At 50.6% G+C, this 27,896-nt stretch overlaps 5 protein-coding genes and 1 long non-coding RNA gene across 10 annotated transcripts in view; 4 read left to right on the top strand and 2 right to left on the bottom strand.

The window, feature by feature from the left end:
* Nucleotides 1–3,815, top strand: part of itgav (integrin, alpha V) — a 40,378-nt gene extending 36,563 nt beyond the window's left edge. Inside the window, exons 31-32 of the mRNA XM_086219489.1 lie at nucleotides 433–552; nucleotides 798–3,815. Of these exons, the coding sequence (XP_086075615.1) occupies nucleotides 433–552; nucleotides 798–890 (213 nt within the window). The 3' untranslated portion in view covers nucleotides 891–3,815. The remainder of the gene's footprint in view (nucleotides 1–432; nucleotides 553–797) is intronic.
* Nucleotides 1–27,896, top strand: part of LOC147251651 (uncharacterized) — a 151,193-nt gene that overhangs the window by 46,051 nt on the left and 77,246 nt on the right. The gene's annotated exons all lie outside the window — the stretch shown is intronic.
* On the bottom strand, nucleotides 5,140–8,911 carry LOC147251656 (alpha-aspartyl dipeptidase). Of its 2 annotated transcripts, none has more exons than XM_086219510.1 (8): nucleotides 8,721–8,907; nucleotides 7,975–8,063; nucleotides 7,826–7,900; nucleotides 7,155–7,234; nucleotides 6,449–6,622; nucleotides 6,009–6,068; nucleotides 5,468–5,547; nucleotides 5,140–5,392 (listed from the first exon to the last, which is right to left on the bottom strand). In XM_086219510.1, the coding sequence occupies exons 1-8, from the start codon at nucleotides 8,813–8,815 to the stop codon at nucleotides 5,326–5,328; spliced, it is 720 nt and encodes a 239-aa protein (XP_086075636.1). In that variant the 5' UTR covers nucleotides 8,816–8,907; the 3' UTR covers nucleotides 5,140–5,325. The 2 variants fall into 2 exon arrangements, 1 of the variants encoding a protein (XP_086075636.1); XR_015118646.1 differs by having other exon boundaries at nucleotides 5,345–5,392; nucleotides 5,885–6,068; nucleotides 8,721–8,911.
* tgfbr2l (transforming growth factor beta receptor-like) lies at nucleotides 8,508–26,330 on the top strand. 4 transcript variants are annotated; one of them, XM_086219505.1, is made up of 9 exons: nucleotides 8,508–9,006; nucleotides 12,050–12,143; nucleotides 18,589–18,733; nucleotides 20,798–21,009; nucleotides 21,200–21,927; nucleotides 22,512–22,649; nucleotides 22,776–22,917; nucleotides 24,447–24,574; nucleotides 24,826–26,330. In XM_086219505.1, the coding sequence occupies exons 2-9, from the start codon at nucleotides 12,092–12,094 to the stop codon at nucleotides 25,153–25,155; spliced, it is 1,875 nt and encodes a 624-aa protein (XP_086075631.1). In that variant the 5' UTR covers nucleotides 8,508–9,006; nucleotides 12,050–12,091; the 3' UTR covers nucleotides 25,156–26,330. The 4 variants fall into 4 exon arrangements, with proteins under 4 accessions (XP_086075631.1, XP_086075630.1, XP_086075633.1 ...); XM_086219504.1 differs by lacking the exon at nucleotides 8,508–9,006 and having other exon boundaries at nucleotides 11,100–12,143; XM_086219507.1 differs by lacking the exons at nucleotides 8,508–9,006; nucleotides 12,050–12,143 and adding an exon at nucleotides 19,777–19,871 and having other exon boundaries at nucleotides 18,622–18,733.
* LOC147251654 (uncharacterized) lies at nucleotides 17,557–27,843 on the bottom strand. The gene is made up of 3 exons (XR_015118647.1): nucleotides 27,144–27,843; nucleotides 24,771–26,967; nucleotides 17,557–19,850 (listed from the first exon to the last, which is right to left on the bottom strand). It is a non-coding gene; the product is annotated as an uncharacterized LOC147251654 (long non-coding RNA).
* enox1 (ecto-NOX disulfide-thiol exchanger 1) overlaps nucleotides 27,632–27,896 on the top strand; it is a 66,024-nt gene continuing 65,759 nt past the window's right edge. Inside the window, exon 1 of the mRNA XM_086219502.1 lies at nucleotides 27,632–27,869. The gene's annotated coding sequence lies outside the window, so the exon portion shown is untranslated. The remainder of the gene's footprint in view (nucleotides 27,870–27,896) is intronic.

The following is a 27,896-nucleotide window of genomic DNA, read 5'->3' as shown; positions in this document are numbered from 1 at the left end:
GATAGATGTGTGTGTATAACAGATAGATGTGTGTGTATAACAGATAGATGTGTGTGTGTATAACAGATAGATGTGTGTGTGTATAACAGATAGATGTGTGTGTATAACAGATAGATGTGTGTGTATAACAGATAGGTGTGTGTGTGTATAACAGATAGATGTGTGTGTGTATAACAGATAGATGTGTGTGTGTATAACAGATAGATAGATGTGTGTGTGTGTGTGTATAACAGATAGATAGATGTGTGTGTGTGTGTGTATAACAGATAGATAGATGTGTGTGTGTGTGTGTGTGTGTGTATAACAGATAGATGTGTGTGTAATGTTCTCATGGCACAGATCTCAGGTGTGCCCCCGGTTCTCCAGTTCCCTCTGACACCTGTAGTTAGACGATGCTGTCCTGTCAGGATATCAGCTGCTGTGTCTTGGCAGGTGAGTGTGTCGGTCATGTGGGTGGCAGAACCTCCTCCGCCGGTACCTGGCTGGGTCGTGGCTCTGGCTGTCCTGGCAGGACTGTTGCTGCTGGCGCTGCTCATCTTCATCATGTACAAGGTGAGGAAGACTCACTCACACACTCAGACCAGAGAGAGCCTGGTAGCCTGGGACGCCTCTCTGAGGTGTCAGCCTAGCTCCATGAATGGTGGTGGGGAGGAAGTGTTAGCTTAGCTCAGTCACAGGTGAGTGTCCTCTAAAAGTGGCATGTTTGGTGAAGCCCTCTTAGACCAAATCGTTCCAGCGTGGGTTCTTGGAACCAGAACTTGACGAACAGCTCTTATTCTTCTTCTCCTCATCTTCAGTTGGGATTCTTCAAGCGGGTCCGCCCACCTCAGGAGGACTGTACAGAAAAGGAGCAGCTGCAGCCGGAGGAGAACGGCAACACTGACGCCTAGTGGTGGAGCGCTCCTCTGACTGGAAATCCAGGAAAGAAAATTTCAGGGTAAAAGAGCTGTGGAGGGCAGCGAGAGCAGCTGGCGGTTGAAGGACGGGTCTGGTTCCCAGAACTTCTGCTTCCACTTGTGTGGAAGCAGAAGTTCTGCCCTCACAGATGAAACCATCTCAACTCTGGTACCGTTAGAGGAAGAGTTCCACATTTTGGCATTCATGTTTTTTGACTTCATTGCCAAATTAGATGAGATGTTAAATATGAAGCTATGTCCACCAGCCAGTTAGCTTAGCATTAAGACGCCTCTGAGGGCCACTCATCAGCGTTCAGCTTCATTTCAAAGTTCCTTCTCATGTGACTTGTAGCAAGAATTGATTCTACGATGAAAAACATTCCTGGTCGACAGTGATGAGCACAATGCATCAGGGGTCTAAGCTGGTCTCTGGAGGTGGGGGGGCTTCTGGCCGGGGTTTGAGAGGTGCTGGCTGACTGAGAAATTTGCACTTCTTTTAGTTCAAACCCAAACTGGCGAGAAGCCTCTGGTTTTGTTGCCCTGAAAGTGGATAAGAGCAGCAGCTGAGACTCCTGCGGGTTTGGAGCGAACCACGTTAGATGTGGACAAAAATCTGACGTGAGGCGTTGGGTACGAGCGCATCGGTCCTCAGGAAGACAAAGAGGATAAAAACTGCGAGACCATAATTTGAAAATCAGAGTGCGAGTAGAACCTGAGGCCTGTCAGAGAGGATTTTATAAACGAACATGAAAACAATGAAAAGGAATCTCGCCTGAACTAAAGACGACTACTAAGATGATAAAGCACAGGACGGGAGGTTTGTGCGCCTGCGCGCTTGACGTGATCAAGGCTGACAACTGCAGTCTGGTGACAGATCGCTTGTGTCCAGGTGCCTGTTTCTGATGAGACACTGGTTTGCTCTGGTCTGGGATCCTCAGTGACAGCCATATATTCACCCTGGTGTGTGTTTGCCTTCCTTCCTGCTGTGTTTGTGTCTGGGGGCTTGCTGGTGGAGTGATTTAGTTGTTCATGATTTTTGTTGTCTTTAAAATAATATTAGTTACTAGGGGGTCCAACTAATTTCACCCCCACTGAGAAGATTTTTTGCTGTGTTTTGTTAAGAGAATGATTTTTGGTTGGAGAATCAATGTGAGGGATGAGTTCCTAAAGGACAGAACCGGCTCCTGAGCTCAGCGCTGACGTGCCGTGTCCTCCTCACACGAGACTTTCAGTTGCTGGCATGTTGAGCTGCCAGTTCCAGTCAGAGTTAGCATTTCATTGACAACACGCTGATTACTCTCCAGGTTACAGGTGACGTGATGAGGCTGCTCTCAGCTGACACTGCGTCTGCGTTGTTGCCTCGCTGAGCGGATCTTGGATGCTGTTGGAAGCTCCTGCTCACATGTCAGCTGGTGCTACATGACATCCTCTGAAGGTCGCAAAGCACATTGTTTCCTCTTTTTATGATTCAACTGAAAATATAGTTTCATATAAACAAAAGGAAAAGCAGCCACACGTGTAAATTAAAAGATTCAGCCTCCAACTGCAGGACAGACACTGGATTCAGATGTCTCCAGCAGGGACAGAAGTCCATGGGGTCCATGTTCATGAGTTGGTTTGAGCAAATTAGCTGGACAGACTGTTGTCAACCAGCATCTGACGCTAACGGCTTCCTCAGCTAGCTAGCTAGCACCGATCACATACGCTACCAAATGTCCTCCCAGCAAACGAGATAGAAGTCAGCAGTTGTGTGTCTGGATGAACTCGTTTATGGAACTGAGGTCGATGTGGGGAAACCTGCTACAGTCTCACTGGACGAGGACGGAGCCTTGATGGGTGGGAAGGCCGAGGCTCAGCCAAGACTCGGTTCGCTCATTCGTTTCCTGAGGGCTCTTTCTCCTCTCCGTTGCCTTCTTTTACTAAACAGTATGAATGTCCTTCAGTTTCAGACAGGACTCGCCGCTTCACAAACTCTGAGAACAGCTTGTTATTTTGTGTTTGAGTACATTACAAAAATGTAGAATTTGCCCATGTTGGGTTTCCATCAACAAACATTTGAATGAACGCCTTCCCCAGGAACATGCAGCTGTGAGCCGTTAGCGTCGATTCCCTGGCAACTGATTTTCCAACCAACAAATCTCACATTTGGAAAGTCACCTCGAAAGCTAAGCAGCATTTTTATTTGCCTTTTTATGTTTAACTTGATGTTGCATTTTATGTTACAGACCCACAAAGAACATTCTATTTTTTAAATTCTCTTGGCTTGAATACTTTGACGCTTTTGGTAATTGAAGTCTTTTCTGTCTTGGAAGTTCCACAAGAGAAGGACTCCCAGTGACCTGCTAGCATGATTTACCATAGATACTAGAACAGGTAGGCAGCACTGCTGCAGCTCATCACCATAGATTTATGCTAGGGTTAGCATTCATGCGAAGCTAACTGTCTGATGGCTGAAGATTCAAGTTCACTGTACAGACATGAAATCGTTTCAATCATGTCAAGGAGTTCAGCAGCACCGCCTGGTCCTGGAGCGCCACACTGCTTCTTGTTGACATGGGGAATGAGAGCAGGAGTCTGGAGGAAGGTCGGTCTGGAGGTCACATGATGAGGTAGATTTAGTCACGATGGCTCTCTGCATGGTTTACACTTTTTACTAAGGGTTTTCTATTTAGAGTTTGTACCAGACAAGTATCACAAATTTCTCTAACACAGAAAGTGTCCGTACAGACACGTTCGCCTTGAGAGCAATGAAATAATCAGAATCCAGCCTCTGCTGCTGCTTCAACTCTTAATGTCACTGTCTTTCTAACTGCCACAAGAAAATGTCGACTATTTTTGAAGTGCGAGTTTTCACCCAGAAAATAAATAAGAACTAATTCAAAAGCACAGTTTTACTTTGAAAATAAACTGATTTGTTGACATGTTGAGTGTTTTTGTCTCGATTTGATCGTCTGGTTTCTGTGTCTCCAAATCCCTCCATCCGTCCCTGCTGCCTCCCTCCTAGTAGAGCAGGTGGAGAACCTCCCTCCTAGTAGAGCAGGTGGAGAACCTCCCTCCTAGTAGAGCAGGTGGAGAACCTCCCTCCTAGTAGAGCAGGTCTTGAACCTCCCTCCTAGTAGAGCAGGTCTTGAACCTCCCTCCTAGTAGAGCAGGTCTTGAACCTCCCTCCTAGTAGAGCAGGTGGACAACCTCCCTCCTAGTAGAGCAGGTGGAGAACCTCCCTCCTAGTAGAGCGGGTCTAGAACCTCCCTCCTAGTAGAGCGGGTCTAGAACCTCCCTCCTAGTAGAGCGGGTCTAGAACCTCCCTCCTAGTAGAGCAGGTGGAGAACCTCCCTCCTAGTAGAGCAGGGTTAGAACCTCCCTCCTGGTAGAGCAGGTGGAGAACCTCCCTCCTGGTAGAGCAGGTCTAGAACCTCCCTCCTGGTAGAGCGGGTCTAGAACCTCCCTCCTGGTAGAGCGGGTCTAGAACCTCCCTCCTAGTAGAGCGGGTCTAGAACCTCCATCCTGGTAGAGCAGGGTTAGAACCTCCCTCCTGGTAGAGCAGGTCTAGAACCTCCCTCCTAGTAGAGCAGGTGGAGAACCTCCCTCCTAGTAGAGCAGGGTTAGAACCTCCCTCCTGGTAGAGCAGGTCTAGAACCTCCCTCCTGGTAGAGCAGGTCTAGAACCTCCCTCCTAGTAGAGCAGGTGGAGAACCTCCCTCCTAGTAGAGCGGGTCTAGAACCTCCCTCCTAGTAGAGCAGGTGGAGAACCTCCCTCCTAGTAGAGCGGGTCTAGAACCTCCCTCCTAGTAGAGCGGGTCTAGAACCTCCCTCCTAGTAGAGCGGGTCTAGAACCTCCCTCCTAGTAGAGCAGGTGGAGAACCTCCCTCCTAGTAGAGCAGGTGGAGAACCTCCCTCCTGGTAGAGCAGGTCTAGAACCTCCCTCCTGGTAGAGCAGGGTTAGAACATTAATTGCACCATCAGGTGGTGGATGAAGTTGATGGAACCAAGGAACTGAGTTTATTTGATGGTGGACCATCACCAGTCAAGACCACAACCACGGTGAAACTGGTCTGTAACCTAAATCGTCACCGCCTGCCGACTGGGAGCAGCAGAGGATTCCTGCGTCATTTGTGGTTCTCTTCATCCGTCCAGATGTTCCCTTCTGTTAATGTCGTTAGCTTAGCTAGCACAGCCAGCCTGCCTAAACTGAACCTTGAAATGACCAAATAAGGTGAAAGGAGCAGCTTTGCTAAAATCAAGTCTTTATTTCTTCTCAGTTATTCGTGACGTCGCTGAACCAGTTGGAGGGTTTTCAAACACTCCAGAGCTGCCCAGTCAAACCAGTTCACAATCAGTGTTCTGATGCCAGAGGGAATATTTGATTATCATGATTTCTCTGAAAGTGTAAAGAGGGAGCCCTCGCAGGCAGCGACCTTCCCTCTGATTGGTTAATGCTGATCCGTGAGCAGGAAGCTGAGGTCACTTCCTGGCTCGTACTCCACCCTGGGTTTCCCTCTACAAACAAACGAGACGGCATCGTGGTGAGAGCTGCTGGTGAGTGTCAGGATTCTGCTAGATTGACGGGTTCACCTGCTGAAGAGCCTGCTGGTGGAGCCCAGCAGCGTGGCTTTGTTCCCCTCCACCAGCAGCAAGGACCCCTCCCTCAGACCCTGGAAACACAGACGCCATCACATCAAAGACCGCCCGTCTCCATCTTGTTAGCTGGCAACCCAAAGTTAGAAAAACCGAGGGGGAAAAACAGAGGTGGTAGCTCGGCTACGTTGAGAACCACAACACTTCCTTCAGACTTTTCACAGTAAAACTGCATCTTGGCACAGGAGAGGCTGAGGACCGCTGCACCACTGGGGGACTTTCATTGGTTGTCTTTAACCCTCCAAGGCCCGAGCAGCCGCTGCCGCTGCCGCCAGTATCAACAACCAGTCTCACAGCAGAACAAACGTCCTGGACGCGCGAACCTGCTGTTGGACTACAACACCTCATCCTCACCTCGTCACTGCGGCGCTAACAGCTACGTGGGCAAATTCGTGATCCACTTCTGAAAACCTGTAAAATCACCAAACCAGAAATCTTCACTTTGGCATGTGCAGTGTGATGACACGGTTCCTCTCACCAGAACCGACGGCGTGTCGGCCTCCTCGTGGTACTGGCTGATCCGCTGCTCTCTGGTCTCCTGTTGGAGGGAACGGCAGCCATGTTAGCCACTGGCACTGCTGGGAACGTCTCAGATGTGTTCATGAACAGGAAGTTAAACCAGGCAATCGCAGGTGTAACCTGACCAGGTGCTGAAGTCAGCGCGACCTTTGGAACCGCTGACAACAATCATCCTATCAGTCGTGTTTTTATTGGTGTGAGACTGATGACAGGACAGGTGACTGATAAACACGCCGGCGCTTTCATCTTAGTGAAAGACACTTGAATGTTCTTCCTCAGGTCGGACAGTAACCTCAACTTCCTGGGAACGTTCCTGTTTAGCCGTAGCTCGCTAGCTGAGGGGAGAACAGCTGATGGGAACATCAGTGAGGTGAATCATGCTGATCAAACGTAACTCACCCCCATGTGGCGGCTGCTGGGGTCGGGGTCCAGGTAGTGCGGGTTTATGTTGAAGGGAACGAGGCCAATGGCGGAGAAGGTCGGCGGGTAGACGATGGGCATGTCGTTGGTGGTGCTGATGCTGATGGTGGCCACATTGGTGCCGGCGCTGGAGCCCATGTAGGGAACTCCGTCCTGGAGCCGAAGGAGAAAGTCGCGATGTTGTGGGAGGTCAAGTTTTCTTATGAATGCCAACATGACTAACAAGATGGGGAGGCGTGGCTCAGAGGTCGCGTGGCCAACTAGCGGCCGAAGGGTCACTGGTTAGATCCCCCCCTCCCCCCGGTGACCCTTTCCAAGTGTCCTTGAGCAAGACACTGAACCCCTAACTGCTCCTGATGGACCTGAGATGGACTGGTGACCCGCCAAGGGTGAACCCCGCCTCTCACCCAATGTCAGCTGGGACAGGCTCCACCCCCTGACCCTTAACAGAGAAGCGGGATCCAAAAATGGATGGATGGATAATAAACAAGTTGCTTCTTTGATGCTAACACTTCCCACCCACTACCATTTATTGTGCTAAGCTAACTAGCCTGGGACTCAGGTCCCTGGAGGAGGGCCTCTGTCTCTGCTATGACTGGGGTGGCCCCTCCTTCAGATAGCACTGGCTAGCTGGTGCTAAACAACAGACATCCAGAGGAGGAATGAAAAGACAGAGCTGCGTCACCTCCAGGACCCTCCTCCTGATCTCTGTCACCACCTGGTTGTCATAGAGACTCTTCAGCAGCCGGAAAGTGTTTCCTCCTCCTAGAAAACAGATGGTGAGTAGCTGACATAGGATCTGAAGGACAGGAGGGAGGCGGGACAAGTGATGAAGAGTGGCGGCGTTTGTGAAGCAGGTCAACACTGATCACCAGAGGAAAATCCTTTCTGCTAAATGCTGACGTGTCGAGGTTCAAAAATCATTTTGTTCCTTCAGCTGAGTGTTTGTTCACCTGCTGGAACATGACAGCGTTCCACAGCAGGATCTGTGACATCACAACTGTTTGTGGCCAATCGGGAGCCAGTAAACTACTGCGTAAGAACAGGAAAGAGTCGTGTGTCCAGAATCAAACCTGCCACATGGAAGATTTGCACCGACAGAAGGATGGGATTCATTTTGAACTTCACCAGCATTTGTTTTGTTTTTTTGAGTGTAAAAAACTTCTTTCAGGAGCCGCCGAGGACAGAGCGGCGTTGAGTGGCTTGGGTATGAAAGAGGCGTGTCGTCCACGTGACAAACATGACATTAGCATGTTTGTGATGGGACATCAGCTCCCTCTCCTCCCTTGCCACATTCTGTTGTGGTGGCGGGTCAGAACGGTCGAGTAACAAACACAGGAAGTGGAGGCTCCTCACCTATAAAAATGCCTTCGGCCTTCCGCACGGCGTCGACGGGGTCCAGCGCCTCGTGAATGCTGGCGACCTCATAACCTGCAAGATTCCACTTGGTCAGTTTGAGCGTGCCTGGTGACACGCATGGATCATGTATGACTCAATTCACGCACCCAGAGTCTTAAACTTGTCCCGGGCTGTCTTGGTGTAGGCGTTGTGGTCATGGAGGGCGTAGGGAACGAACAGCACCTGCTTAACATCTCTGACACAGGAAACAACAACTATAAAGGTCATGACATCATCATCAATTCCACCAGGAAATCTGATCAACGCCATCAAAAAATGTCCCCTTTGAAATTCTCAGTAAAAACCAAAGAGCGCAGCGCCTGAGCTGTCTGGGTGTGCGCGTCCACGTGCGTGCTCCCTGCTGTCACATCCTGTTTTTATGAACGCGTCTCAGACGCTTGGAGTCACTCGGAGGTTGTGGATCACCTGCCGTGACCGGCAGGGGGCGCTGCAGCTGAGGACCGCTAACAACAACGAACCTGACAAGCTGAGCAACAAACCACGTGATACCAAACGGTTGTTTTCACTCCTTAAAATCACATTAAAGTCCAGACACTGAAAGTCTGAAGAAGCGTTCATGTCGACCCTCACCTCTGATTGGTCGGAGCGCATCGCTCACTGCACCTTCAACTGTCCCACATCAGCGGAAAACTACCTTCCCTTCCGAGGACGTGTATAATTCATTTTTTTATTATTCTTGTTGATTTATCGGACGAATTGTAGCAGGCGACCAGGTCTCGCTCCTGACCGTCGCTCATCACGTGACACCAACGCCTCAGTTTGCTGATGGACGGCGACCTGTTAAATCACACGTTTTCAAAGGGAGTTCGGAACCGCGTCCTGACAAACTTACTGTCCGAAGAAAGCAGCGATGTGCTGCTGGCAGTGCTCCAGGTACCCGCCGCCGTGCAGCGTCGAGTTGGACACCAGCAGGAGCCTCCGCTTCATGTTCAGGCTCCGGGGTCACAGTTCAACACGCTTCCGATAAACACGTCTAGTCCCGCTTCCTGTGGCAGCAATAAGAGACTTCCGGTGTCACAGTACAGACGGCCACCGGGCTACCTGGCTCCCCCTGCGCATGTGCCAGGTGGACTGGCTGCGGTCACTAAAGCTGAACTCTGGATCAAGGACAGGTGAACGTGAGTCGAGCATGATGATGTCATCATACCAGAGATACTGGCCAGGGTTCACCTGTCATCATCTCAGTAACGCCGTCATCTCAGTCAAGCGTCATCTCAGTCACGCCGTCATCTCGGTCACGCCGTCATCTCGGTCACGCGTCATCTCGGTCACGCCGTCATCTCAGTCACGCCGTCATCTCAGTCAAGCCGTCATCTCAGTCACGCGTCATCTCAGTCACGCCGTCATCTCAGTCACGCCGTCATCTCAGTCAAGCGTCATCTCAGTCACGCCGTCACCTCAGTCAAGCCTCATCTCAGTCACGCCGTCATCTCAGTCAAGCCGTCATCTCAGTCAAGCCGTCATCTCAGTCACGCCGTCATCTCAGTCACGCCTTCATCTCAGTCACACGTCATCTCAGTCAAGCGTCATCTCAGTCAAGCGTCATCTCAGTCACGCCGTCATCTCAGTCAAGCGTCATCTCAGTCACGCCTTCATCTCAGTCACGCCTTCATCTCAGTCACGCGTCATCTCAGTAACGCCGTCATCTCAGTCACGCCTTCATCTCAGTCACGCCTTCATCTCAGTCACACGTCATCTCAGTCAAGCGTCATCTCAGTCACGCGTCATCTCAGTCACGCGTCATCTCAGTCACGCCGTCATCTCAGTCAAGCGTCATCTCAGTCACGCGTCATCTCAGTCACGCCGTCATCTCAGTCAAGCGTCATCTCAGTCAAGCGTCATCTCAGTCACGCCGTCATCTCAGTCACGCCGTCATCTCAGTCAAGCCGTCATCTCAGTCACGCCGTCATCTCAGTCAAGCGGTCATCTCAGTCACGCGTCATCTCAGTCAAGCCGTCATCTCAGTCAAGCGTCATCTCAGTCACGCCGTCATCTCAGTCAAGCGTCATCTCAGTCAAGCCGTCATCTCAGTCACGCCGTCATCTCAGTCACGCCGTCATCTCAGTCACGCAGTCATCTCAGTCAAGCCGTCATTTCGGTCACGCGTCATCTCGGTCACGCGTCATCTCGGTCACGCCGTCATCTCAGTAACGCCGTCATCTCAGTCAAGCCGTCATCTCGGTCACGCGTCATCTCAGTCACGCCGTCATCTCAGTCACGCCATCATCTCAGTCAAGCCGTCATCTCGGTCACGCGTCATCTCAGTCAAGCGGTCATCTCGGTCACGCCGTCATCTCAGTCAAGCCGTCATCTCAGTCAAGCCGTCATCTCGGTCACGCGTCATCTCAGTCAAGCGGTCATCTCAGTCACGCCGTCATCTCAGTCAAGCCGTCATCTCAGTCACGCCGTCATCTCAGTCAAGCCGTCATCTCAGTCACGCCGTCATCTCAGTCGAGCGGTCATCTCGGTCACGCGTCATCTCGGTCACGCGTCATCTCGGTCACGCCGTCATCTCGGTCACGCCGTCATCTCAGTAACGCCGTCATCTCGGTCACGCGTCATCTCGGTCACGCGTCATCTCGGTCACGCTGTCATCTCAGTCAAGCGTCATCTCAGTCACGCCGTCATCTCAGTCAAGCGTCATCTCAGTCACGCCGTCATCTCAGTCACGCCGTCATCTCAGTCAAGCCGTCATCTCAGTCACGCCGTCATCTCAGTCACGCGTCATCTCGGTCAAGCCGTCATCTCGGTCAAGCGTCATCTCAGTCAAGCCGTCATCTCAGTCAAGCCGTCATCTCAGTCACGCCGTCATCTCGGTCACGCGTCATCTCGGTCACGCCGTCATCTCAGTCAAGCGTCATCTCAGTCAAGCCGTCATCTCAGTCAAGCGTCATCTCAGTCACGCCGTCATCTCAGTCAAGCGTCATCTCAGTCAAGCGTCATCTCAGTCACGCCGTCATCTCAGTCACGCAGTCATCTCAGTCAAGCCGTCATCTCGGTCACGCGTCATCTCGGTCACGCGTCATCTCAGTCACGCCGTCATCTCAGTAACGCCGTCATCTCAGTCAAGCCGTCATCTCGGTCACGCGTCATCTCGGTCACGCCGTCATCTCAGTCACGCCGTCATCTCAGTCAAGCCGTCATCTCGGTCACGCGTCATCTCAGTCACGCCGTCATCTCAGTCACGCCGTCATCTCAGTCACGCCGTCATCTCTGTTGACCCTGGGGTCAGCAGGGGCTCAAGCCCTGCTTTATTATAATTATTATTGACAACCAGGAAGTTTGAATTCTTGAGTACAGCTGCTAGCAAGAAGCACCTAGCTAGCGCTGAGAAAAGAAGAGAGGAACTAACCCTGACCAGATCTGTGTTCCGATTGGCGCTGAAATCACAGCGTTTGATGCGTACTTGATGATTGGTGTCCATGACGCCCGTGTGACTCGCAGGGAGGAAGTTTCCCCCTCAGCACTACGTTTCCCCGTAGCCTGGTTAACCAGCTGGAATAACCGTGTTAGCCACCGCCACCGCCAGGTCAGTGACCCCAGTGCTCCACCAGCCCCCCCTCACTCACTGGGGATCCAATTAAAGGTCAAAGACCCTGTAACGTATCTAGATGATCATCCCTCCTTCATCCCTCTGTTTCATTCAAGGTTTCCGGCTCTTCAAACTCGATCAACACTGAAGAAGAAGAAGAAGAAGAAGCTTTTATGAACTTTTTTATGAGCAAACCTCTGAGCACATTGTTTACAGTACAAACGTGTATTTGTACTGCGTGATCATAGGATTGGAGGGGTGTTGGCCCTACCTCATTATGATGAATATTATTGTGTTGTTGTTGTAGTGGCTTTGATTTTTTTCATTTACAATCTTAATTACAAAAGTTACTCATTGAAGCAGCTAAACTACATGAGTGATGGGGGGTGACCAGAGTTACTTGTTTATAACGGGACTGTGGATCGTTTGAGAATGAAACTCGTTGATTGCGTGTGCGTGTGCGTGCGTTTGTGTGGAGGCAGAAACCAGCAGATCTCAGTGGAAACAGAGGTGGTGGGCGGGGCTAAACCACATCTGGATGAAAAACATCTGGACCCCTCTCCCTCTCTTTCTCTCTCCGTGTACATGAACGTCTCACCGGGACCGGGCACCAACCTGACCGACCGCAGCGACCCAGCGCCGGCGAGGTCCTCCTGAGTTGGCCGCTGACGATGGCTCGGCGCGGGGTGTTGTGGGCCGGGATCATCGTCCTGCTGAGCGGCGGTGAGTGCAGCCTCCCCCGGCTCCTCGGGCTGTAGGCGGGCGTGGAGGCTTTTGTTGTCCAGATATCAGGATGGAAAAAGAGCTGCTGACAGTCCGGAGCTCCGCTCCTCCGCTGCTTTGTTTGCTGTGACTGTTGCAGCAGCGAGAACTTGATGTTTCTGAGGTTTGACCCAACTGACTGGTTCAACTTTACAAACTCGGTCCAGATGTGTGAGCAGCAAATACTGAGAGTTCTAGACCTCACGGTCCTGCCATCGGAACGTGAACGCATCTTATAACTGAGTGTGTTAGAATTAGTTTACAATCTGATCACCTTTGAATGTCAGATGTCAAAATGCAGACAGTCAAGTGATCACTTAAGAGATCTGAGGTCAAATGTAACTCAACTGAAGTAGAAATACCTCAAGATTGTGACAAAGGAAAAGTACTAACAGAAGAAAAACTGGTTCTGATGGCATAGGGAGCTTCTGATTGGTTTCCTGGTTCCTTTTTGACAAGTTAAAGTTGTGTTTTTTTCCCAAAAATTCTGGATTCTTGTGGAAGACAAACTCTGGTGGCCCAAGTACTCTAATTATTACTCTAGAAGTACTGAAAACAAGAAGGGTTCCTCTCAGGACAAAGAAAACATCAAAGGTTCTGAACAGAATTTTGAGTATAAAAGTACATTCTTGAAGGAGGATTTATCAAACATGGACAGAAGCTCAGAACCTCACATCACATCATGAGAGGGAGGAATTAAGAGCCTCGTCCAGAACGTGTGTGTAATCATGGATGTACATGTAAAGAACACGTGTGTGTGATCGTGGAGGTATGCGTAGAGAACACGTGTAATTGTGGCTTTACATGAAGAGAACATGTTTGATTGTGGATGTACACGTAGAGAAAACACGTGTGATTGTGGATGTACATGTTGAGAACACGACTGGGTCAACAACCCCCAAACCTCCGCTCTCCATATGCTTCAATCACAAGGCCTGTAGGAGGGTCTTACTGGATCGCCGTGCGTCATGGGTACCAGGTCCTGGCAGGACCAGGTCTGGACCTCCAAGACAAACAGTCCATGTGTTAAGAGATTTTGGTCCTGCACTGAAAAGGTCGTTGTCCCTCCAAACGTCAAGGACCTCACTGTGGTCTAAGGAGCTGAGCTCACATCCAGGATCTGCTTCTAGAACCAAGACGATGACTTGCGAGCCTGCTTGTCACTCAGTGCCCCCTAGTGGACCAGGGCAGAATTTCACGTGTTCTTCCTGTGGATTAACCTTCTGTTCATGGCAAAGGTCCGTGTGGAGCCAGTCGTGAATGGAAGTGTGTAAGCAGCATCACACGCCGGCCAGACACATTTGGTGAGGCGGCGTCTCTCTGGGATGGCGGCACGCCTTGGCAGGTGTGAACATCCAAGTCTCACTGGTTTTTTGCCCCCCCCCCCCCCCCCAATCCCGAACAGCAATGTGAGGGCAGAGCTCTAGCCATGACAGAAGCGCTCCTGCAACCTATCAGTGTGACATAACACGTGATGTCGTCACATGATGACTCCAGGGAGGCTCCACCAGTGGCTCCTCCCATCTGGACGCCATTAGCAGCTGAGTTTGTTCTACTAACCTAAGCTTCCAGAGACTGGGGTTCCTTCTTCTATCTTTTGTCAGCGGTGTCATCAACTACAAGAACCAATCAGGAGCCACATTACTGCTGGGTGCAGGAAAAGCAGACAGAATGCCGAGGCGATGTGGTCCAGGTTCTGGATAGGAGGATCTGGACTAAGCTGCTGGACTTTGTCGCCCGCACAGGAATCAGATCCAGTTCAAATCTGAGTCAATTTATGGTCCTGAGCTTTGGTGATGATGATGATGATGATGATGATGATGATGATGATCAACACCAGAGTTAAACACTATTGGTCACTCTACTGGGACAAGAAGGAAAGAGGTCATTATGAGCTGGACCTGGTACCGGTCCAGCCAGGTGGACCTTCAGATGTGACATGCTGAGGCTGTGACCAGCTGAAGTGGGACTGTTTGAAGGCTGGAAGGAGGCTGGGTCTGGGAGGCTGTATTTGAGGGGGTTGGGGGCGGAGCTTGTGCAGGTCAGGCATGTATTCTGATCTGTAGGATCTGAGTCCGTGGAGGAGATTCTGGTGAGTCCTCACTTCCTGAGACTCTTATAAAGGTCTGCAGACTTGATGTTGGGCTCATGTCAGAATGTGTTTGAGAGACTGTGTGTGTGTGTGTGTGTGTGAGAGAGAGAGAGAGAGAGAGAGAGAGAGAGAGGAAGAGAGAGAGAGAGTCATCAGGCCATCACCACGTCACCTCGTTGTCCTCATTAGTGAGGACTTGGCTCACACACACATCAACAGCCAAACACACTTTCTCAGTGCCAGTCACTCTCCGCTCCAGCTTCTCAAGGCAGCACCAAGAAGTGTGTGTGTGTGTGTGTGTGTGTGTGTGTGTGTGTGTATACCTCTCATGAGATACACTCGGCCATTGTTGGATGTGAGATAATAGGCAGCTCCTGAGTCTCAGGCTCCTCCCTCTGATCCAAACAGACTCGTTCTGTTCAGCAACCAAACTCCAGCGCAGGTTTCATGTCTGACAGACATGAATGGCGAGCAGAGACACAAACCAGGTTTCTGGTCTTTAATAAAAGGCAGCCCAGTTGGCGTGGGGGGCGTATGCGGCCTCGTGTAGAGGCGTCTGGCCGGTCTGAGGAAACGGCACTAGTAGCACTGCGATGAGTATAAGTACATGAGAATCAACCAGTGAGACCAATACTTCCAGCACGAAGTACCGTGGAGAACCTCCTCTCCTCCATGTTGACTGCTACTGAGAGTGAAGTGACCTCAGAGGGACACAGCTCCCAGTGCCCCAACCCCCGACCCCCCGACCCCCCGACCCCCCGGAGCCTGGTGTTACTGGACTCGTGTGACTTTCAGTTTTTGCAGAAGTAGTGTGAACGCAGGGGCTTCTTCCTGGATTTACTGTCTTGCTCCACCCTCGGTACTTCTGACTCACACAGACGTGCTCCTCCTCCTCCTCTTCTTCTTCTTCTTTTTCCTCTTCTTCTCCTGGGTTTACTGGCTGACCAGCGTGTTGGTGCCACCCAGCCTGGATGTTAGTGAGGCTTTTAGCTCCGCTTGGATTTTCCAGTGGAAACCAAAGCGTGTGGAGGAGGAAACTCTGAATCCCTCGACTCATTCACACTCAGCAGCTACAGACCAGGAGTGGAGCTCTCGGCTGTGGGCGGGACCTAAGCCGGATCCCCGGTACTCCATTCATGACCTTTGACCACCAGTATCTGTGAAGCTCATCCTTGAGTCCCAGTGGATGTTTGTGACCAGGTCCCTCGAGGTGTTCCTGAGGTGTTCCTTCCTGCCTGCTCAGCTCTCCGTGCAGGGGGGTCATGAGGCCTGAGGTCTGTGTGGCAGCGTTGTCATCATGGTTTGACTTGTAGCACTCAGAAGTTTGGTCAGTCTTCCTGAAAAGTGATCATTTATGAAAACAACAACAATCAGTAAACGGTATGAACGTTAGTTCGGTCCATTTGGCCTCACAGTGCCGGTGAGGTCATCTTTAGGTCAATCAGAGCTATCGAGCTCTGCTATTGAAACACTGATGTCCAGGGCCCAGTCGGCCATCCGGGCTTAAAACACTGGAACATCTTCAGCTTGTCAGGAGGTCAAAGGTCTCAGTGACCTCAAGCCCAGATGGATGTAGGCAAACACAAAGACGCACTCTTGTTTAGATCATGAGGCCACGTGGTCGCAGTGTCACGCGTGTGCCAATGGATGCTGGAACAAGAGGGACTGTGACGGGAGAATGACTTCCTGGTCCCCCTCAGATGTCTCATCTTGGTACTAAACCCCTCGCTAAGACCCCCCCATCGCTGCTGTCCTCATTCTCAGGACTCTCCACCCTTCCTTGGTGGTTGCTACGGCAACAGTGACGGTCCTGGAGGGACGGACATGTCTGACCCATTCAACTGAACGCTGAGGAACCTGGAAACTCCTGAGCAAATTCTATCAGTTTATTTAAAAAATGCTGAAGTATAAAAGGTGTGAGTGTGTGTGTGCGTGTACGTGGGGAGTGCGTGTGCACACGTGTGTGTATAAAGTGGTGGTACTGATAGGGAGGGTTTTTTTCCTAGCAGCGTGGAGCACTTAGATTTCCCATGAGCCTTTTGGGGGCGGAGCATTGGAGGCGAGCTTGGCTCTTAACACAGTTCACTTCTGGCTTTAATTTATTCCTGGAGACACACACACACACACACACACACACACACACACACACACACACAGATCCTGATTACTCTTATACTTCTTCGTCTTCAATTCTGCTTCACAGAAACATCTGGAACAACTTCTGCTGTGTGTGTGTGTGTGTGTGACTGAGAGTGAGAGTGAGAGAGAGGGAGAGAGAGAAGGAGAAAGAGAAGGAGAGAGAGAGAGGGAGAGAGAGAGAGAGAGAGAGAGACTCTTGGCCACATCATAAGAACCTCAGTGATCAGATCCAGATGACACAGACACGACAGTTCAACCAGGACAACACACACACACACACACACACACACACACACACACACACACAGAACATTTGTTTTGTGTTTCTATAGTGGCCCAAGTGAAAAAACTATCTGGTTCATGTGTTCATGAGCGGAGGGTCTCACCCTCTCACACGTCAGTTTCTGTCGGTAGTTATTGTCTCTAAAACATAGAAGAAGAAAGTCCTGAACCTCAAAAAGATTCGAATTCTGCAGCTTTTGTTTAAATGGTTTACATGAGTTGAAGTGAGTCCGGTGCATTGTGGCTTGGGTGGCAGTCCAAGGCGGGGGCCTCGGCTGTCTGAACCCCAGGCATGGAAGCTGGCTTTTGGGACATTGAACGTTACCTCTCTGGCAGGGAAGGAGCTGGAGCTGGTGGAAGAGGTTGAGCGTTACCGGCTAGATATCGTCAGCCTCACCTCGACACACAGTTCTGGGTCTGGAACCCAAGTCCTTGAGCGGGGTTGGACTCTCTCTTTTGCGAGAGTTGCTCCAGGTGAGAGGCGGAGGGTGGGGGTGGGCTTTTTGGTTGCCCCCAGACTCTCTGTCTGTACGTTGGGGTTTACCCCGGTGGACGAAAGGGTTGCTTCCCTGCGCCTTTGGGTCAGGGAACGGGTCCTGACGGCACATATGCGCCAAACACCAGTTCAGAGTACCCACCCTTTTTGGAGTGTTTGGGAAGGGTGCTGGATGGTGCCCCGGCTGGGAACTCCATTGTCCTACTGGGAGACTTCAACGCTCACGTGGGCAATGACAACATGACCTGGAAGGGTGTGATTGGGAGGAACGGCAGGCCCGACCTGAACCTGAGTGGTGTTCAGTTATTGGACTTCTGTGCAAGTCGCAGTTTGTCCATAACGACCACCATGTTCGAGCGTAAGGATGCCCACCGGTGCACATGGCACCAGGACATCCTAGGTCGCAGGTCTATGATCGATTTTATAGTCGCATCATCTGACCTGCGACCGCATGTTCTGGACACTCGGGTGAAGAGAGGAGCTGAGCTGCCAACTGATCACCATCTGGTGGTGAGTTGGATCAGGTGGCAGGGGAAGACGCCGTGCAGGCCCAAACGAGTAGTGAGGGTTTATTGGGAACGCCTAGGTGAAGAACCAGTCGAATGATCTTCAACTCCCACCTCCAGCAGAACTTTGACCACATCCCAGGGGTGGTGGGGGACATTGAGTCCGAATGGGCCATGTTCCACTCTGTCGAGGCGGCTGCTGTGAGCTGTGGCTGCAAGGCTGCTTGGCCGGTCGTGGCGGTAATCCTCAAACCCGCTGGAGGACACCAGAGGTGCAGTGTTGTAGGACAGAGTACTTTTCCCTGATTCCTCGTTAGAATTTTCAGTTTGGTTCAAAGCAGAGGAGCAGGTGTGGAACCTCTGACTAAGGCCAAGTGGAACTTGGACCCTCAACAGGAAGTGAATCAAACCTGGTGTTGGGGGTAGGAAACACTTCAAGGTGTTTGACAGGAAATGTTTTCTGTTGGGTAGATTTATTTATTCATTCATATGCACAATAATCGAAACAAGCACACTCCATGGTCCAAGGCTGAAAGCTGCAGGAGAGGAAAAGACGCCCAGTGGGCTTCAATAAAATCCTCCCCTTTACCTTAAATTTCACCAAAGTACATCAACAAAATAGTAAAGTCGATAAACCAATTGTTCAACTGCAGTCCAACGATTTAACACCTATTGGATTAAAAATACTTCCAACAAGGGTGGAATAAACTTCTGAAACTTCAAGGACGAGGGCATAAAGTTATCCTGGTGTGTTTTCCCCTGTGCGATCGTCCACTTCACCTGATGGCGCTGGTACTAGACCTGAGGGCCTGAAACCACTGACCTTTACTGAAACGTTCAGCGGGCATTAGCGATGCTGCTAACGGATGTCTCGTCTCTGTCTTCCAGCAGCTGTGGACTCCTTCAGCCACCTGAGCTTCAACCTGTGTAAGTGGTGTGAAGTGTCGAGTCCAGTGTGCAAGGACAGCGTGTGCCTCAGCAACTGCACCCTGTCTTCCTTCTGCTCCGCCATTGAGGAGATCTGCGTCACCATATGGTGAGTAGCCGCTGTCACCTCCAGCCAATCAAATCAGGGCGCATTCCGCCTCTTGCTAAGGCTGAACAGCCAGAGTGAGTCGAGGGGGGTCTCTGCCGCCTTCCAATGGTTGGTTCTGGTCTGACATCTCTGACCTCAGTGGGAACGATTATCTGTTTAGTTCTGAGTCTTTTATCCAAACAGGAGGGCACTTCTGTTCTCACGCTGGAGCTTCGTGTCTCGTACTGACCCGAGAATAGAATCGATCTTCAGGTCAAACACTCGGCAAGAAAGAAGTGACAGCAAACATATCAGGGATCCGGCAAAGTGAGAACGCGTTGAGCACCCAAATGAGTTCAAGTTTGTGTCAGAGAAAGTCTCCATGATCGGTGTTTTTGGCTCGTTTGAAAACAATGTTCCCTGACTGCCTCTTGCACACTCAGTGTTCCTCTGCACGAGCCAGCAGAGCTCACTGCTGCAGGAAGACTGAGCTTCTTTAGTATCTCATCGATCAGCATTATGAAACATCCTGAGGTCACGTGACCCACCTCGCTGGGAATAACCAGCGCTGTTTTCTTTTTATCGTTCGCGTTGACACTTGAGTGAATGTGACTTGACTGGAAACCTGTCAAACCCTCACAAACGCTCGGCTGACATCACTTTCTTCTGCTGGTTTGGTGCTTTGTTTGGATAGCAGTGCGGCGCTGGTATCCCCCTCACTGCACCCCTCTCATTTCCTGTTCACGCCGCCTGCCAACCCTGCAGCCTGCAGGAGGAAGCCGGTGATAAGAGGGAACTGACAGAAGAAAAGAGGTTTTATTCAGGTCAAAGTTGACAGACGTCATCTCTGTCAGGTTCCTGATCAGCGTTCCTGTTGCAGTTTGTTTGCATCACTTTTGGGCAACGTGGCTGCAGGACATTTCATGTGAAAATACTGATTCATTCATTCATTCATTCATTCATTCATATTTGATGCTCTAATAAATGGATGTTTAGGACTGAGCCTCCCAGTGAGGGACAACAGGGACCATTTGAAGCTGGCTGAACTTCTATTTCCTGTGCAGTGAGAACCCTTCAAACTGCCTCCAGAAGAGTGGGATTAGAGTTGGACTGAGGGCAGCACCACAGAATCATAAATCTGTGGACAAAAACAAAGAAGGTGAAGAAAAGTGAAGCATTTCTACATTTGAAATGTTCCAAAGAAATAAACATTGTACTGCAGCCCCCAAAAAAGAAAAGTAAGGCAAAGTAAATGTATTTATGTAGTTCGATGTTTGAGGTCTAGCTCACGTTATGTGACAGGCTGCTAGAGACAAACATTTCTACTCCTGGAAGTGAGCATGTTGACACGATATTAGGAAAAGTCTTCTTCGTTCAGCTAAAACTGGATTTTTGAAGAACGTGTAAACACATTACTCCAACTGAAACTGAACTTTTCAAAATCAGACATTCATCCCTGATGGTGTGTTTGGGAATAAAGTTACTCTGGTATCCAGATGTTTTAATTAGCTCCAGACTGCGAATGCTCCCAAGGTTCCACTGTGGAGAAAACAACACATCTCTGAACGGACAAGGAGACAGGCTGCTTGTTAACTTGTTAGGTTGCTGGTAAGACAGTGACCTGAGGTTAAATGAGATTGTTGTAGCTGTATGGGGGGGGGTTCCTGTTCCACAGGCAAACATGCATCCATCAATAAATCAATTCTTGGTGATCAGGTATATGTGGATGACGGGGGCAGCGACTGGTTAATGCTTGACGAGCCACCTGGTAACCAAATGCCACTTTCTATACCAAGGAGGAAAAATGTCTAACAGTATTTAAAGTATCAAATTTCATATAATTATTCAAAGATAGTTATTAATCTTTCACATAAGGCTGTGATATTACAACAATGTGCATCTTCTCTTGGCTCGTAGCAGACAACAGCAGAAGTGCTGTAATATGTCACCGCTCCCCCAAACCAATGAAGATAAATGTTGAAACATTTGACATTTCTGTCAATAAAACCTATTAAAGGTGGTTAGCAGTGACGCAGCACTTCCACAGACGCTTTTCATTTCCTACAAATGTTCATGTCCTTCCAGGAGGAAGACTAACGACACAATGACAGTGCACACAATGTGTCACAACCCCACACTGCCGCTAGAGGGCGTGGACCCTGGCCTTCTGCTCAACTTCACCTCCAGGGAGTGTCACATGGTCCCACAGCCTGCAGAGGACGGCGCCATGATGGTCTGTGGCTGCCAGGGTGAACACGAATGTAACGACAAACTCATCTTTGACAAGGGAGCCAACGGTGAGCCAATGAAGGGTGTTTGTGTGAGCAGGAGGCAGCACAAATCAAAAGATGTGATGCGTCAGGTATTGATTGATAATTTGGGCTTTTGCTATCCACTGAAGCTGCCTGGCCATCTCGGCATCTGCTCAGAATGACCAATGTTCTGAATGTTCGCATGATGAATGATGGGATCTTTCTGTTGAATCAGGTTTCTCCAAGCTGCAGAGCAAAGACGTGATCCCAGTGGTGATGGTTAGCTTGGTGCCTCCTGTTCTGGTGGCCTTAATCACCACCGCCGCATTCTACTTCTACCGCACACGCCACCCTGGAAAACCAGCACGGCCTGACTGGCCCACCAAGCCCACTGCAGAGCTCTACCAGGCTCTGGAGCATCCCTGCGGAGGTCTGGGGGCTCAGCAGGGGGGTGCAGGTAGCGTGATGAGGACTGAAAGGGAAGTGTCTAACGGCAAGGTGGTGTCCCTCAATAATGACGACATGACACACTGGAGGGGCCACCTGGCTGAACCTCTGCCAGTCAAACTGGAGGTTCTGGTGGGGAAGGGACGCTTTGCAGAAGTCTGGAGGGCGTGCCTGCTGCAGGGTGAGAGGGGTGGCGTTAACTGTTATGAAACCGTGGCGGTGAAGGTGTTTCCTTCTGTGGAGTATGCCTCATGGAGAAATGAGTGCTCCATCTTCTCTGACCCCAATCTGGAGCATGAGAACGTGGTTCGGTTCCTAGCAGCTGAAGACAGGGGCCCCGCCGGTCACAGCCTCAGGAAGTTCTGGCTGGTTTTGGCCTATCACAGCCTGGGGAACCTGCAGGACTTCCTCACTGCAAACATACTTAGTTGGAGGGAACTCGTTGTCATGGCGACCAGCATTGCCCGGGGGCTGGCTCATCTCCATAGTGACTCCACAACCGATGGGATGGCCAAGGTAACGTCAAGGCTTTATCAGAACATCTCTGTTTGTCCATCATGTTTAGAGCCAGACCAGCAGATAGAGACCCTTCTCTCCTACAGGGCTCCAGACCCCCCACTGCAGTTAACTCAGCTGCAGGGAATGATCTGGGGATGGGGTTGGGGGGGGGGGTGTAGAATGCAGCTTTTCAGAAGCATTCCACACAATCTGCATATCATGATTTTGGTGTATGTACAGAACAAGGAACCTACAAATGTAGTTACACACTTATGACACCAAAGACACAGTGAATAAGAGGTCAACAGTTGCTAATGAGTGACGTTTATGACCTCAGGTCACATATGGAAGAGCCACACTTCAATTCAGCAGCAAAACATGATTGTAGACTATTGGTGACGAAGGTCCTTTAGTTGCTCCTGTAACTGGGATGTTCAGGACCAGAGCTCATGGGATTTGACTCAAGCTAAAAGAGTCGGTCAGAAACTAATAACTGATATGGAGGCTTGTTCTTCAGCTTTTGCTCCTGCTGATTTGGCTGCTGTTTCCTTGTGTGGTGACAGTCAAGAGCTTGAGAAGGCTTGATCCCTGTGTCACTGCAGGTGCCGGTCGCCCATCGGGACCTCAAGAGTAGTAATATTGTGGTAAAGAGCAACAGGGAGTGTGCTCTGTGTGATTTTGGGCTGGCGTTGAGACTGGATCTCTCCCTGACAGTCGACGACTTCGCCAACAGTGGGCAGGTAAAGTCCAGGCAGATGTGCAACAAACAGCTTAAAGTAGTATTGGTTTAATGAAGTCTGAAGACAGCGCTGGAACTTATGTTTTCTTTGTTATGTGAGTGGACCCTCTTCTCCTGTGTGGTCCAGGTGGGGACAGCTCGCTACATGGCTCCTGAGGTGCTTGAGTCCAGGGTGAACCTGGAGGACCTTGAGGCCTTTAAGCAAATGGATGTTTACTCAATGGCTCTGGTGCTCTGGGAAATGGCGTCCCGCTGCCAAGTGATCGGAGGTAGGAACTTCTCTATATTTCTACATCTTCAGGAGGACTGACGATGTGAGTCCATGCTGTGAGTGCCCAGGTGAAGGTCCAGGGATGTAGGCCAGATGGATGGAACAAACCCTGGAATGTTCTCATGCTTCTAGCACCATCAGGCCAAAATTTTAGAGCCACTTCCCCCAAACATCCTCTATAGTTTATCAAAGACTCACCATTATTATCATGACTACGTTTCTTCCTGCATGACAGAAAACAGCAGCCTCGTATTTGTTACTGGAAGCTACTTCAGACTGAAGATTGACAGCAAAACTATAGAAACTGTCAAAGTGTCAGCGTCTGGGGCAGGTATGAGGAAGCAGGAGTAGAGGGTTAGCCAGATAACTTCAGGCTCAACTCAGGATTTCTCAGGACTTTTCAGTGGAATACATCACCATGGTAACATACGCTGCATAACCTGCTCAGCGGCAGCAGACCAGAGGCTGAGGTACGAGGGCCAAACGTACACAAGCGCAGCCCACTAGCCAATCACACCTCGGGGACAATGCCATCTCCATTGACCCTTCCATGTAAACACACACTCAACCAGGTGATGAAAGCTGCCTTGATGTAGCAAGTTGACAACCACTGTCGTGGTACTGTGTACCTGACTGTGGTCACTTGGCTTTGCCTGCCAACCCTGCTTGGTAGCACAGACCAGGGCCGGGGTGGGACTCCAAATCTGACCAGGAGGAATTAATACCAGCAGGCCGCGCCGGCGAAATGGCGGCGTGATGTGTGCTCCGCTGCCAAAATGGCGTGAAATGGTGGCGTCTGTCTGACAGACTATCACACCTCAAACAGGAGGGGAGGGGGTGAGCATGCGAGCGAACCGAGTGAGTGCAGCCCTCTCGTGTCGCTCGCTGGCGCGACACAAACTGGAGCCTGCCGCACTGACTGAGCAGACTGAGCGAAGGAATGGCCTCGGCAGAATTGAGACCTTTGTTTTATCTGCGCTGTCTGTCGCTAGCTGGCCTGGCTGGCTTGAGGGGGAAGAAAAAAACAATTTTTTTTCCTCGCCAGCCAGGCAGGCCACCAAGGGGCCAGGCCACCGGGAAAACTCCCGGCAGTCCCAACGGCCACCCCGCCACTGGCACAGACGCCCGGCCGGTTGGAGACTCCAACTGAATGCACAAGCTAGTCACACTCACGCTGTAGAGGGCAGACATGGAACTGTTTTAGTTTGGTAGTTTTTAGCTGAAGTGTCTGTCAATGAACTTTTGTCAAGTTTTACTGTTAATCTTTGGTCTCCAGTAGCTTCCAGCAACAAGTATGATCCTGGTGTTTTCTAAAGTCTGGATTCACAAAGAAGTCATGCAGGAAACCTCATGAATCTGAGATATCTAAGTAACTGATAAGCAGATGATAATATTAGCCTGTAAATGAGCCATTGTGAGGCCCGAGTCACAGTCACCATGATCTTCTGTGTGTATCAGAGCCCGGTGGCACATTAGGACTCATGTTGGAACACATGGATCGTGTGTCTGTATGTGTTGTTGGTGCAGAGGTGAAGGACTATGAACCAGCATTTGGCTCTAAGGTGTGTGAGCAGCCCTGTGTGGACAGTATGAGGGACCTGGTGCTGAGGGACAGAGGAAGACCGGACATCCCCTCAACATGGACTCAACACCAGGTCAGATCAGCCAGGACGCCAGTCAGCACACATACAGGACTGATAACCAGACTGTTTGAAAGATGCAAAGTATGGAAACATTCAGTGCTTTGCCGCCTCTACCAAAGAGGCTTAGAACAGCGATTTAACAACAACGCACGTAAAGATCATTGCTCATCACACTTTAATACGAGTGGCTTTCACTTGCAAATCCTACCTGAGTTTAAAAGACGGGGACCACGGTCAAGGTCTGAGCATCTTCTGTCCTCCAGGGGATGAGCGTTTTCTGCGCCACCATCACTGAGTGCTGGGATCACGACCCTGAGGCCCGACTGACAGCTCACTGTGTGGTGGAGCGCTTCGCCGCCCTCCAGCAGGAGGAGGAGCAGATGCAGGATGCTGACATGGAACAAGGAGGAGACAAAGAAAAAGTCTCAGAAACGCCGGATGCCAGCCGGACTCATAGCGTGGCTCCTTTCTCTCACACGCCCTCCACCTCTGCCTCCTCCTCTTCCTTCTTCCAGGTTCCTCGGCAGGACACTAAAAGTGGGGGTGCAGATGTATCCCATGATTCCCTCGTTCACAGTGGTGCAGCAATGTGAGGGCATCCCAGTTCTCACACTGCTACATTTTCTCTGTAAGACATCCTGGATTTTCCTGGAGCTAACAGAAGCTGACAGGGACATCAGTTAGCTCTGCCGGCAGAGACATGGTCAGTTTCACTGTATGACAGTGCCTCATTTTGAAGGAGCTGGTCTCCATCTTGTTGTAGTTTATTGGTCTTTACTTCTGTATCGTTTCTACTTGTGTGGAGAAACAGGAGAGAAACTTCTTTCCCACTTCCATTATTAACCGCTGACAGTGAAGCAGCTGCTCACATTTGTTCAGCGCAAAGAAACCAACGCTGAGCTGAGAGGGTGCAGCGAGCAGCTGAAGCTCGACCGGCAGTGGTAACTGTCGCTACGAGCGCTTGTACCATCCATGGGGTGCCGCTGTCTGTTCAGCTGCCTCTTGTTGGCTATGCAGGGTTCTGCTCAATATTCCTTAGCTGCCGTTTGAACTGTGGTCCCTCCCATCCCGTCAGTAACACCGAGGCTGCTTCCCCCCAGCCGAGCTTAGTCCAGTGGGGTCCAACTCTCCGAGAGCATGTTCTCCATCTTGGCCTGGGTTGTTGGGCAGATGTGAACACAGCACCAGAGCACCACCACAAAACTGAACCAAGACTTGGTTGAAGAAGTCGTCTTGTCACACTTACGGACCACCAAACTCCCAGGAAGCTGCTGGTTTGAGCTCAAACGGCTCCTGTAACCATGTTGGACTTCAAGTTTTGGACCTTTTAGAGCATCAGATGGTAGCAGGACCTTCTTCTGGTATTTACTCTCTTGTTCCGCCTCCGACACATCTGACCAATAAACACAGTGGATGTTCCTCTTCTTCTGGGTTTATTGGCAGCTGGCAAATCAGCTTAGAGTTTCATCAGTGTCACCTGACCTCTGTGAGAACAAACCTTTCCCCCCTGATCAGCTGATTCTGAGGTGTGACAGCATCCTCCAGCTCCAGGCCATGTGTCAGTGCCTCTTTCTCTCAGGTTCAGTCCCATTTCTGATGCAGGGCTCGTGTCTTAGATTGTTTATAAAACTCTCCAACTACAGGATCACCAGCAGCAGTCAGAGTGAACGCCACCCCGCAGGGACCCGCCGACCAAAACTGCTTTTCCATCCAAATGAAACTGAGGGATGGAAAAGCAAACCTTGTTTTTACTGTTAGAATAAAGTTTCTTTCCTCTTGTTGTGAAATGATCCTCGTCTCCGTGTTTCTGTCCGTCACCACCGCAAACCTGAGAACCTCCGTGCGCGCGCGCACACACACACACACACACACACACAGAGGATTTCAACATTCCTGAAACAAAAACACTTCATACCAGCATGTAGTCTTTGAAAATGATGTCATTGCTTATGAACTGCATACAAATTTTAATGTTGAGAGAAATGTCTTTCACGCTAACAGCATTATTAGCATTAGCAATGTTAGCATTTCAGATTTTCACAGATTCCTTCACAATGCCAACCGTGCATATTCATGGCTGTGTGTCCGACGACAGGCTGATTTCCATTTTGAATCCCATTGGCAGGTTGATGTTGTCAAAATAAAATCACAACAAACCAACGGGGTTGCTGATGACGGACCAGAACCGGGGGCCAAGGCTACTTAGGTATGAGGTTCTAAGGTGCCTAAATATGGCAAACATAGATGCATCAACGCACACCTGGCGACTCACCTGAGGAGTCTCTGGATAAATAAGAGTCACTTTATTACCGTTTGACTGGTAAGTCAGTTCAGCCAGTCGTGAATCAGGCCGTTCGCTGAGAGGATCATGGCGGGAGTGATGTCATCAGTCTTTCATTCGTCACCTAGCAGACAGACACTGTTAGCAAGGAAGAGGCCGGGCAGCTAACCTGGCCTGTCAGGGAGGTCCCTGGTGTCTCAGGGCCTTGGCAATGTTGGCAACCATCCACCAACCAGGCGGCTGATCTGATGGACCCCCCTGACCAGAACCCCCTCAGTGCTGCAGGCTTCAGCTCCTCACCTGAACTAAACTCCCTCGTGTCACGTTTGCAGTCGAAGGATTTTTTAAGTTCACTAAAAGGGCTCTTCTTTCTCGAGGGAGTTCTTGTGCTGAGAAGAAGTTGAGGCTGGTTTGCTCCTCCATGCTGGTGCTGCAGGATCAAGACTGAACTTTTCTCCTTGTGGAGGGTTTGGGTCGGGAAGGAAGCCACGAAAGAAAAATGAGCTTTATTATCTCGAGAAAACAGGAGGAACTCATTAAATAAGTCGCTTCCAGTGGCGGAACCGAACCCCTTAGCTGGTCCTGGCCGCGCTGGCGTGACGAAGCGAACCGACTCGGGCCATTCGGATCATGACGTGGCTCACGTCTTCTGCGTCATGACAGAGAGCACAGGTGAGACCTGCGGGCCGCGAGCGGCGACGCAGACGTGGCGGATCACCGGGGGAGGAGGACGACCTCCGTCCCGTCGCCGCCGCCAGCAAAACGGCTCCTTTGTCGCTGTCGCGGCCGCCGCCATGTTCGACTTGATGATTCGTCCCCCGCGCCTGCGCATTGGTGTCGCCAGCTGTCAGTGTTTCCTTTTAAAGTTGTTGAGAGTTTCTGGAACCGGGATGAGAGCTCACCCCGGGTTCTGAAGTCTACAACCTGCCCACCGGCGCTCCGGAGAGACGCCCGACGGGGCTTTGTCCCCTTCCTCCTCCTGGACATGAAGGTTTTGCTTGTGGCGACCCCCAGCGGCAGCAAGAGGTAACTTCACCGCACATGAACCTGTTT

The sequence above is a fragment of the Aulostomus chinensis genome, chromosome 12 (assembly GCF_037954235.1).
Source record: "Aulostomus chinensis isolate RoL2024-O1b breed Wild chromosome 12, RoL_Achi_v1.0, whole genome shotgun sequence".
Taxonomy (NCBI): Eukaryota; Metazoa; Chordata; class Actinopteri; order Syngnathiformes; family Aulostomidae; genus Aulostomus; species Aulostomus chinensis.
Note: the sequence above shows the minus strand (reverse complement) of the source record. Positions and strands in the feature narration are given on the sequence as shown.